This window comes from Sinocyclocheilus anshuiensis, unplaced genomic scaffold, assembly GCF_001515605.1.
Source record: "Sinocyclocheilus anshuiensis isolate Anshui unplaced genomic scaffold, SAMN03320099.WGS_v1.1 scaffold881, whole genome shotgun sequence".
NCBI classification, from domain to species: domain Eukaryota; kingdom Metazoa; phylum Chordata; class Actinopteri; order Cypriniformes; family Cyprinidae; genus Sinocyclocheilus; species Sinocyclocheilus anshuiensis.
The window spans coordinates 1,476,912-1,489,650 of record NW_015558695.1 but is presented as its reverse complement, the minus strand read 5'-3'; the positions used below and the strand labels follow the sequence as shown (position 1 = coordinate 1,489,650).

Here is a 12,739-nt window from a genome sequence, read left to right as displayed (position 1 = left end):
TTCTTTTTTTTTTTTTTTTACCTTAACTGATATTATGCTATGCATTTTTTCCTTAATTGCTTATTTTTAGTGTTAGGAGAACATCAAATGATGCCTCGAATCATGCAGGTTGTGGTAAAAAGGTGTGCTAGTACTTTTCTAAAGAACAAGATTTATGATTTTTATCAGGTGGACAATAAAATGGGAAAAAAAGTCCCATAGATGTATATTAAATCCATATATAGATAGCATAATATTACAGAGACTGGAACAGAGATTGGAACACCCTAGCAACACCATAGCAATCAGCCAAAATACCCTAGCAATCACCTAACAACTTGCAACCACCCTATCATCCACCCAGGACACCCAGGTAATCACTTAGCAACACCCTATCATCCACACATGACACCCAGGTAATCACTTGGCAACACCCTATCATCCACACATGACACCCAGGTAATCACTTGGCAACACCCTAGCATCCACCCATGACACCCAAGTGATCACTTAGCAACACCCTAACATCCACCCAACCCCCCAGGTAATCACTTAGCAACACTCATACAATCCACCCAAAACACCCAGGTAACCACTTAGCAACACTCCATACAATCCACCTAAAACACCCAGGTAATCACTTAGCAACACCCCATACAATCCACCCAAAACACCCAGGTAATCACTTAGCAACACCCTATCATCCACCCAGAACACCCAAATGATCACTTAGCAACACCCTAGTAACCTCCAAAACCACTCTAGCTATCAGCTAATAAGACCCAATAATTATTCCATTCCTTTTTTACTCACAATTTGTACAGTGTCCCAACTTTTTTGGAATCGGGTTTGTACATATCAGAGTGCTAAAAAAACACTTAAAACAGCTTCTGCTGAATCTGAAAATGTTTACTCCACCGGTTTGCACCACATCATTTAAACATGATTTGTTGATCAAATCAGAACCAAAGTATGGCTTTGAAATGAAGATAAATAAATAATCTCCAGGGGCCACAATGAGGAACATGCAACTCTTACAGATCTTCCAACCTCAAAGGGGTTTCTCATGCTAAGATCATGCTAAATATCTCTGGATTCCACTCATCCATTTACTCATTTTTCCTCGCATATTTTCCCAGCATTCTCGTGGAGCAGGCCAGCTGAAACCACGACTATTCACCAGGAAATGAAATGCCGTATCAGACCACAGCAACCATTGCTGGGAAGCGAGGGAAGCCGCAGCTCTGCAGGGCTTCAGGCTGAGCTGGTATGCGAGTTGGCAGCATTGATGTGTAGCTGCTGGGCTTAGGCTGTGTAACTGAGAACCTGTGTGAACAGAATCAGCCCTTCGGAGCCGATTTACCCTGACAAGACCTCCCAGACTCAAACTCTCTATCTCTGCCTCTCTAAGACAATTTTTAGCTGCGTGTTTTCAGTTTTCCAGAGGACCTTTTTTTCTTTTCTTGAAGGACGACAAGAGATGTAGATGGAGAGGAGAGGAGGGGGTTGGGGTGACATGGTGGCCTGTGGGACTATTAAATCGCACCCCTTTTAAGGCAAATTCCACTCGTGCCTCCTCGGCCCCTCTTGTTTCCGACCCTCCTCTTTTCCTGTTTTCTCTCTTTCTCCAAATGCACACATAGACCAACTCTCTGAACACCAATGTCCCTTTAACTACTTTATCAGGTAAAACCATGTTGTTGTGACTTTACAGGTCCCCATGAGACCTGCTTGGAAACATCATCTATTGAAAATTCTGGAAAATAACATTAACAGATCAGTCATGTAGCATGTTTACATGCAGCCTTGAAATCTGTTAGGACTTGATCCAAATGAAATTTTAACCTGACTGAACGAGGTAATCCTAAAGAAATACATTTAAAATTCTGTTTTTTTACCACGTCGTTCCAAACCTTTATAACTTTAATTGAAAAATTGAATCAATGTTGCAATATGTGCCTGCTCATACAAACAATTGCAACAGATTAAAATTGCACATTTCACCTTTAAATTCGCAGTCTCATTTCATCAAGATAAGCTCAGACTAAACTATGGCTACGCAACCACTTTTTACATAAAACTAAGTGCAAGGAAAACTAACGGATATATTTAAAAAAGCAAAGCCAGGCATTTTTAAGAGTAATACGTCACCTTACGCAAATAGAAAACTGAATGATCTATGGACTGATCCTAATGAAATGTGTTTGTCTGATACACAGATTCGGGCACCTCATGAAGTCGATGAGCCTAGCATACAGATCTCAGTGAGACGCATCTTTCAACACCTGAAGTGATCGCAGCAGGAAAATGCTCCAAAATGCTATCATCTAAAAAACAGCCAGCTGCCAACAGCTGCCGAGCACTTTTTGGCAGGGAACATCCTCCTGGCAGTGGATTCGGCAGACATAATTCTCACTATCTGCTAATGGTGCGGGGAGGCTTTTCAAGCAGGGAAACAGAGGACAGAGAGACAACACACTGACCAGATTAATTATGAACTGAGTGGAAAAGAAAGGATTTACATAGGAGTCTACAGATGTCTGTCTGGACTTTTGAACCTTTTTTTATTATTCTGATTGCCGTAAAAAAAAAAAAAAAAAAAAAGGAAAGCAGGAAGGAAGAAATATAAGGAGTCGTATAAGAAAAGCTGAAAAGACTGCTTAAAATAGAACAAGAAAACAAAGACTGCAAGGAAAGATAAATAGACAGACAGGGGAAGATGAGATTCTTAAGTGAACACTTGAGACAGCAAATTTAAACAAATGGTCTGAAGCAAAGATACTACAAGCAATTGCAGACAAAAACAAATGAACTGAAACAGTTAAACAAAACAACAAACAGCAAAGCCCACAGTCCTGCTGTTAAAGAGCTTACAACATGCAATCTATGTAATAAATATTGGTACATATCCCAAGAAAGTACAACTGGTCCTTGCCTGTACAAAAATCCCTACGATACCTGAAGTCTTGCAAATAGTTTTGCAATGCATTTCTATGTAGTTGCCAAGATGTTTTAGGTGATTCTAGGTGTTCTAGGGCAGTGGTTCTCAACCACATTCCTGGAGCCCCCCAAAACTGCACATTTTGCATGTCTGCTTTGCCTGACATACCAGGTCTTGGAGTCTCATGAGCTAAATCAGGAGTGTTTGATTAAGGAGACATGCAACATGTGCAGTGCTGGGGGGCTCCAGGAACGTTGTTGAGAACCACTGTTATTGTGCAAGGACGTTCAATCCTGCTCATGGAGGGCCAGTGTTCTGCAGAGTTTAGCTCCAACCCTCAGAGACACATCAAACACACCTAATCCAACTAATCAATGTCTTCAAGATTTCTAGAAAAACAGGTGTGTTGGAGCAAAACTCTTGCCCTCCAGGAGTCTACTACTTCTTCAACCCTGCTCCTGGAAACCCACTGTCCTGCAGAGTTTAGCTCCAACCCCAATAAAACCCACCTGAAGCAGCTGATAAACGTCTTCATGATCACTAGAAAAATCACTGGCTAGGTGTGTTGAAACAGGTTGGAAATAAAATTTGCAGGACAGTGGGTCCCCAGGAGCAGGGTTGAAGACCTATGACTTAGAGTTAGGGTTTTTAACTAACCGTACAATCAATAGTAATAGTGAAGCTTACCGTAGCACAAATATAAAAAAGAATGTCAGTACAAAATCTTGATGCACTATTTTTTTTTATATTAAATATAAATATTTAATGTTTCACATTTAGGCTTTTACCTGTCAGAAGGAAAGGAGGTGGAGGGGAGTCACCATCCCAAGACTCTTTTGAGATGCCCAATTTGTTGTAATTCTTTTTAGACTGTTTATGGCAGCTGCTTTAATTTTCTCAGTTTATAGCAATTCCTAAGACATTTGTGGTCATGACTATTGAACTTTGTGGTGCACCTGCATCTGGCCAACAGGCTTACAGTGCTGCACTGGGAGGAAAACACCATTTTTGTGGAAGTCTCAATTAAAAAAAAAACTGACTAAAATATGTTTACTATAACTCCTGGAGGAACATTATCTTGCAGGGTTTCTCCAACCCTAATTAAATACAACGGAACCTACTAATCAAGGTCTTTAGGATATAATTGAAATTTCCAATGCAAGCGTGCTGGGGCAAGCTGGAGATAAGCGCTGCAGGACATTAACCTTTCCAGTAGAAGGACGAGACACCCCTGGAATAACCAGTCTTGCCAGCTCAAAAGTGTAGAAACCGGTTGTCTCACTAAGCCAGGGGTGTCCAAACTCAGTCCTGGAGGGATACTGTCCTGCAGAGTTCAGCTCCAACCCCAATTAAACACACCTGAACCAGCTAATTAAGGTCTTACAAGGCATAATAGAAACTTCCAGGCAGGTGGGTTGAGGCAAGTTGGAGCTAATCTCTGCAGGACAGTGGCCCTCCAGGACTGAGTTTGGACACCCCTGCACTAACCCAAAGGTGTCCAAACCTGCTCCTGGAGGGTCACTGTCCTGCAGTTTAAAGGATTAGTTCACTTCCAGAATACAAATTTCCTGATAATTGAGTCACCCCCATATCATCCAAGATGTTCATGTCTTTCTTTCTTTAGTAGAAAAGAAATTAAGGTTTTTAAGGAAAACGTTCCAGGATTTTTCTCCATATAGTGGACTTCAATGGGAGCCAACAGTTGAAGGTCCAAATTGCAGTTTCAATGCAGCTTCAAAGGGCTCTACATGATACCAGCCGAGGAATAATGGTCTTATCTAGAGAAACGATCGGTCATTTTCTGAAAAAATACAAATGTATACACTTTTTAACCACAAATGTTCGTCTTGCACTAGCTCTGTGATGCACATCTTTACGCATTGCGTAATCATGTTAGAAAAGTTACGCATGGTTAGTTCTTGGTCTGTGTACTTCGGTTCAAAAAGGTAGGGTAGGGCAAAAAATTACATCTCATTTTCTCCTCCAACTTCAAAATCATCTGACATCGTTGTTTTTACTTTTTTTGCAAGTTCGCTTTGTAAACACTGTGTCGGTACTTCCGCCTATGCCACACGTGACCTTTCCAACGTGGCTACGTAATGCGAGGTCGAGCTAGTGCAAGACGAGCATTCGTGGATAAAAAGTATATACATTTTTTTTTTTTTTTTTTTTAGAAAACAACTGATCGTTTCGCTACATTAAAACACTTATCCCTTGGCTGGGATCGTATAGAGCCCTTTGAAGCTACATTGAAACTGTAGTTTGGTCCTTCAACCCGTTGGTCTACTATATGGGAAAAGTCCTGGACTGTTTTCCTCAAAAACCTTAATTTATTTTCGACTGAAGTAAGAAACACATGAACATCTTGGATGACATGGGGGTGAGTAAATTTTCAGGAAATTTTTATTCTGGAACTGAACTAATCCTTTAACTTCAACCAGCAACAATACATTTGCTTGGAAGTTTCTAGCAATTCTGAAGACCTTGATTAGCTGGTTCAGGTATGTTTAATTTGAATTGCAGCTAAACGGGACAGTGGTCCTCAATTATATCCTTAAAACTCTTTAGAGGAAGTAAAACCCCAAGGTGCTTGCAATGTTTTTTTTTTTACTTTTAAAGCCGTAATTGAACCCTCAGCATGTGCTGCAATGCTTGAACTGATCCACTAGATGTGGATGATCTCACGACACATCCCACCTACAGAGGGTGTGTGAGAGACTGAAAAGGCCACCTATTGTTTATACAAAGCCATGACCTCAACACCCTCGGAGTTTACAAGAAAATTTCCAAGTTTACCACTGCGTATTTCAGTCTCCTCCTAAACAAGTGGTCAGTTTTCACATACTGTCCTGCAATCTTCCAGGGCTTGGGCTGGTTCTTTATTTTTAGACCTTGACACTCTTGAGCATACTGACTGAGAATGAAACCAATTGTGCCCAAACCAGGGTGGGTGCGAGATCTCGAGGACCATAATTTAGTCACTTTTTCATAAACAGGGGAGACTGGGAAATCTTGCCAAGTTCCAAGAAATGTTGCACCACACACCAATGCCAAATAAAGCAAAACTCGTCAGGCATTTGACCACACAACAATAACACGGTCTCAAATGCAACAGAAGTAAACTGTATTTTATGTTACTTCACCAATTGTTTGTTTACCTTCGGTTTGAAGTAGCTCTGCCAAGGACAATATATTTTAAAGATATATCTTGGCTACAAATGTGTTTGCGACTACTTGGTTTCTGTACTAGGCTATGTGCTGTTGCCAATTTGGGGCCACAAAAATAGTTTCCATATGTATGGTGACCAACTTCACCTGATTAACCTGGGGTTTTTCATAGGAGAAGAGCAATCAGACTAAAACTTTGCAGTTCTGGTCACTATAACAAAAATACAAATTGCAATAATACTACCTCTAGTACTTCCAGTACACAAGTGTAAGATCAGTGAATAAATGAATGCTAGGCTACAAATAGACTGAAAGAGCAATCTTCTTTTAGCAGTTATAGATAAGGTCTTGTGGTTTGAGGGAACTTGACTGAATTTAAAATGGCTGGAAAACAGACCTGAGTGCCAGGAAGGAAAGTGGAAAAATAGTCGTCAATACCCTGTGTCACTAAAGCAGAATACAAAAGATGCGTTGTGCTCCGACCCAAGGGTACAAAAGGAGGATGTGCGGCATTTAGCTATTAATAGTGGTTTACAAGAAGCATGTAGTGTGGCAGATGTTGAAACGCTACTACAAACATCCTGTGGCAGTATCTGCACATGTCCAGATTCAGAAGAATGAGTCGTTAAATATTCTAAAAGTATTCAAAAAGTTATCATCTCTGGAATAATGTACACAGAAGAACCATCGCAATGAGACCAGGAACATGTATTAGGTTTAATTGTAATTTCATGTCGACTTCAATCTGGCCGAATAAACACATCTACTGAAAGAGAACCAGGCGGATGTTCGTTCACCACAGGAGAAGCTTCACAGATCAGAATAGAATATGAAAAGGCAGAAACCCAAAGATGCTGAGAAAATGTCAAAGAGATACACCACATGCGCAGATGTTCTGAGAATATCGGGTTCCTGTTCTCCCGTCCGCATCCCACGGCCCTGTCTGCTTCCTGTCAGGGTTGCTGTACTAGGCACAGAGACGACCCTTTGGGGCCTGGGCTCAGTTAACGAGGCCTGAAAGGCCGGGGTGAAGGGCACATTCTTTGGCCTCCGTCCAGCTGAAGGTCACAGGATAAAGGGGGTGTTAAAGGGACGCACAGCATGAGCGGAGTAGTATTTATCATGGTTTGATGCGTGATGTTGAATGGTTCCGAGAAGCAATCTGTCCAAAAACATACTTTCAGCATAACTTGCTTCCTGTTTTAACTCCCTTCAGTTAGTAATTTAGCTTTAAGTAATTAGCCAGTGTAAAAATGCACCAACCTCCCAACCTATTTTGAATGAAGTACTCAGTTATGCTTCAGGGTGAACTGTTCATTTTTACATCCTTTTCCCTCTTTAATAACATCCTCATAATGCTAGGATTAATAAAACCTCGTTCCACTGGAATTTTCATGGGAAATGAGAATGGTCAGAAACTCCAGCCCGCCAAGCTTGTATCCAGGATATACACACAAACACTACGTGCTGGTTTTGTTGCAGACGTCATGCCTTGCAGTATCAAGGGTCTGGATCCTTTGAACAGTGGCAGGCCAAAGTCAGACTGAATGAGTGCTGACCTTTGACCTCAAAGTATACCAACGGTCCAGGAGACATAGAGCTTCGGGGGAGAGCTCGCATTAGGGTCCAAAATGAATACTCCCTAAGTGCCAAATGAGTAGAAATACACTTAACATTGAAGTCTGGGTGATACACAAGGAATATTCTTCAAATAAAGGATTTAACATTTAATAATGCCACCCATATTTGTCACAAATATTTAACCCACAGCTAAATTTTTGGACCCTAGTGATACTACTAATAATAAACATTTTCTGAGCAGCAAATCAGCATATTATAATGATTTCTAAAGGATCATATGACACTGAAGCCCGGGGTAATGATGCTGAAAATTCAGCTTTACCATCACAGGAATAAATTGCATTTTAAAATACATTCAAATAGAAAAGTTACTTTAAATTGTAAAAATATTTCACAAAATTACTGTTTTTACTGCATTTTTGATCAAATAAATGTACTCTTGGTGAGCATAAGAGACTTCTTTGCACACTTTAAGTTAATATTTAAAAACATGCATAATTAACAGTGTTAAATATAATATTTAGTAAATATCCATTTTATTTTTAATTTGGACAAGATACTATATATTCTTAATATCAGCCATATATATCTATAATTGGCTGTAAAAAAATAAAAAAATAAATATATATTTATATATATATATATATATATGTGTGTGTGTGTGTATATGTATATATACACACACACACACAAACACGGTTATTAAAATATTCTGAGATGCAATTTAATTCACAATGTCCTCCAAAGCATAACTGTCTCAGTGTAGTCTTTTATTGTTTTTTAGATGGTACACAGTTTAAATCATTAAGCAATTCATGTCACTACCTTTAAGATATAGGCTCAACCCAAAGCTGCAGCAGTCTCTTTTGTAGAAATATTGAGATTCAGAGGAATACGTCAATTCCTATTGCACATCAGTCCAAAGGAGTGGCTTAAAAAAGTCCTCAAAAGAATAAGTGAGAAAATGGGAGACTCCTGCTTAAAGCAGCGCAGAGAAATATCAAACCGAAACTAACAGGTTCTGATCCGTTGCTGGCCGTTATTCAGCGGCTTTTATCCCTGAATACAAATCATCAGACCTGTTGGCCAATGCCAGTTTAAGACATAAAACCAAGGTTGTGAGATTTATAACCAATGGGTGAACAATGCAGGTCACGGACCCCTTTACTTGACCAGAGCTCTCGGTAAAGCAACTGCCGTAAACGTTCTTTCAGAAAGCTCAGGAAGCTCTAAAGTTCAGGGAAAACATTCATCTTGTGGCACTTTTCCCCTGATTCTACACTTTCAGGGGTGTTTTTATTCTCACTCATCGTGCAAGCTAATGAGAAATGCACTCAACTTATGATGCATGCTAGAGCAGGATCCCTTTTATGTGTATTGTAACCCCCTCCCAAAAAATTGATTAAGTCATAAACATTCATCCTTCCATACTCTTTTTTTACTTTAAAATGAGTCCTGTGTTTTCTCACTAGGTTTTCGGTTCAGTCTTGAAGAGGAAGGGGTTGCTCTAAAAATGGGTTTTTGCTCTCAAAGGGCTCATCTGGGTCCTTCAGTGCTGCATGAAACAAAAGCTGTAGGTTTAATTTGTAATTCGATTTAGACTGTCATCTGTGCAGTCCATCCACCTCCTAATCTCCGCCCTCCTCTTCGTCTCCCTGCTCCCCGTCCATCAGCAAGGCCGCGTATTTACTGGCTGAGCTGAATTTCTGTTAAAACAAAAAGGGGATAGTGAGACGTAACCAAAACAGTGCTGGTATTTGAGGTTCAAATGAGCTTTACGGTTCTCAGCTCTTACTTTGGTTAGCGGATGTGAGAAAATGAGCTTTTAGGAATCAAACTTATGTTAGTGATGGTTTTTGCCTATAATTGGTGCAACCAGTGTAACTGGAAGTAATCAGCATTTAAACCCTCTGAACATTTACCAAGGACACAAAAGCCATGTGGAATTTTTCTTTTCTACAAAATGAATTTTTAGTTTTAGTGCCTTTCAGAGCAATTCCTTTGGGGGAAAACATGGGTCCAACTTTACATTAGGTGTCTTTAACTACTATGCACTTGCATCAATAATAATGAATTGTTTGGTACAATGTACTTATTGTGTTCATGTTGTAATGCAAATCACTTCTGCTGCTATTGAGGTGGGTATGGGGTAAGGTTAGGAACAGATTTGGTGGTATAGGTAGGTTTAAGGTGTAGGGTCAACAGTGTAATTATAGATGCAACTACAGAAATTAAATACAGATGTAGTTGCAGGTATTTTTAAATATCAGTATAATGTAAAAACATGTAAATAAGTAAGTGTGTTGTATCAAATAATTGATTTAAATGCAGTTACACAGTAGTTACAGTAATTAAAAACACTTAACATAAAGTGGGTCCAAAAAAATATAAATAAAATATATAATACATATTTTTATACATAAAAGTCTGAGGCAACATATGAGGGGGGGGGAAACGCTTGTTAGCTAACAGTTAGCAATTTCCCAACCAGGTGCCACTAATCACCTAATTGTTTTTAGAAGTGGAAGTCAACTATTTTCTGCGAGACTTCTGATAAACAAAAAAACATTACAAATAAGGTAAGTAAACAGGCAAAAATCTAACACTTATAACATGAATGTCTCTTACATTATGTTGATTTATAGGTAAATAGCACAATTAGAATGAGGTTATGCAGTTTTTTTGTCATGTGTTGCCTCAAAGAAAAAAGAAACATTTCAGAGAGGGAATAAAAAGAAGAAGAAAAAAAAACCCACTTTTTGGAGGACAGTCAGGAAGGCCCTAAAACATACCTTTTAAAAAGAATATATGTGACCCTGGACCACAAAACCAGTCTTAAGTGTCAATTTTTCAAAATTGAGATGTATACATCATATGAAAGCTGAACAAATAAGCTTTCCATTGATGTATGGTTTGTTAGGATATGACAATATTTGGCTGAGATACAACTATTTGAAAATCTGGAATCTGAGGGTGCAAAAAAATCTAAATATCGAGAAAATCGCCTTTAAATGTGCCCAAATGAAGTTCTTAGCAATGCATATTACTAATCATAAATTAAGTTTTAATATATTTACAATAGGAAATTTACAAAATATCTTCATGGAACATGATCTTTACTGAATATCCTAATGATTTTTGGCATAAAATAAAAATCAATAATTTTGACCCATACAATGTATTTTTGGCTATTGCTACAAATATACCCCAGCGACTTAAGACTGGTTTTGTGGTCCAGGGTCACATATTAGATACTGAAGTGTAAGATAAATAAAATATTAGGTCTGCTCTATAGATCGCTGAATATCTATAGTCCTGTTTGCAGATGTAAATGGAAATGTTGTCTCCCTTGTCTACTTGTGTCGACCAAAACACATCTTAATACCAGGGGTAAACAGCGCCTCTTAATCTACAAATTTTAACCTCTAACTTGTTATTCCATGTCCATGTCTATAAATCCAGGACTACCAGGAGGTTAGACAGTCTAAATGTCCTCAAGAAGACACTGTTCACCAGTTAACTGGGCTGAAATACTAGCCCTTTAACACCTGGTGTATTTTAAGGTCTGCTCCATCTGGTCCATTCATTTGGTTAATTTCCCTTCCAAATGGAGTTCCATCTCTATGCGTTTGTTTGAAAAGTTCTGACACGATGAAAATCCAGATGGACTCCAGTGTGCAAACAGACTTGAGTGCATCTCTATTAAATTTTTTTTTTTTCAGAAGCTGCTGCAAATGATGCAACAGACCACAGGAAATTCCTGTACAACTGATACTGAGGACTTCATTCATTTACATATGCCACACACATTCAGAAAATTCTAATTAAGCACGGAAAATTATTTGCATCTATAATTGAATTATCTTTATAAGATGAGGCTGATTGATGTGCCATTGCACAAACAGCTTGGAAGAGGGTGTCAAATGTAATGTTTTCACATACAAGCATGTACTGGAGAGGTTTGCGTCAGTATTCTCTTTTCCGTTCTATACTACAGCCATAATTCAATGCTAGGATCAAAATTATGTGTCTAGACTCAAATAAATATTTACATTTTTCAAGTCACATATCTTTCAAAAGAGGCCCACAATTACAGTCTGTGACCAACATTGTAATTTCCATTACATCGAATGAAGCACCTAAAAAAGGCACTAGAGAAAACTTTCATTAAAGGATTGGAGAGCAAAGAAAGCCAGAAGTAAAAGTAGAGGGAGCGGGGATCATGGGATGACACCCAGAGAGTGTTAGCTCTGTCACTCACAGGACTGGGAGGCTCCTCACATTTCTTTGGCTCTGGTGCTGATCTGAGATCTCGCTCTCTTCTCGCGTCCTTTCTACAAGTAACGCACAACACAGTGAGACAGAGTCTCACAAGAACCTCTACACTCATTCAGAAAAACACTCAGGAGCAGGGACGAAGACCCCAAGGGGAAAACATCATATTGGCAATATTGCAATCAATATAGGACTGCTTAATTATGGCAAAATCGTAAGCACAACTATTTTGGTCAATATACACTACCAGTCAAAAGTTTTTGAACAGGAAGACTTTTAATGTTTTTTGAAAAATTCTCTTCTGCTCACCAAGCCTGCATTTATTTGATCCAAAGTACAGCAAAATCAGTAACATTTTGAAATATTTGTACTATTTAAAATAACTGTTTTCTATTTTAATATATTTTAACATGTTATTTATTCCTGTGATTTCAAAGCTAAATTTTTTGCATCATTACTCCAGTCACATGATCCTTCAGAAATCCTTCTAATATGCTGATTTGATGCTCCAAACTCATTTATTATTATTATTATATTGAAAACAGCTGAGCAAAATTATTTTAGGTTTCTTTGATGAATTGAAAGTTCAGAAGAACAGCATTTATCTGAAATAGAAATCTTTTGTAACATTACAAATGTCTTTATCATCACTTTTGATCAATTTAAAACATCCTTGCTAAATGAAAGTAATAATTTCTATAATATAAATTTTAAAAAGAGCTTTTGAATGGTATAGTGTATAATGTTACAAAAGCTTTTTATTTCAGATAAATGCTGATCTTTGGATCTTTCTAT

The 12,739-nt window shown here is 38.5% G+C and overlaps 1 protein-coding gene across 7 annotated transcripts in view; it reads right to left on the bottom strand.

The window, feature by feature from the left end:
- Nucleotides 1–9,210: 9,210 nt before the first annotated feature.
- Nucleotides 9,211–12,739, bottom strand: part of LOC107681397 (eukaryotic translation initiation factor 4B-like) — a 23,663-nt gene continuing 20,134 nt past the window's right edge. For 5 of the 7 annotated variants that reach the window (XM_016477687.1, XM_016477690.1, XM_016477688.1 and 2 more), the window contains 2 exons: nucleotides 11,931–12,003; nucleotides 9,211–9,375 (listed from right to left, as the gene is read on the bottom strand). In XM_016477687.1, the coding sequence (XP_016333173.1) occupies nucleotides 9,298–9,375; nucleotides 11,931–12,003 (151 nt within the window). In that variant the 3' untranslated portion in view covers nucleotides 9,211–9,297. The remainder of the gene's footprint in view (nucleotides 9,376–11,930; nucleotides 12,004–12,739) is intronic. The other 2 variants (XM_016477693.1, XM_016477692.1) reach the window with 1 other exon arrangement.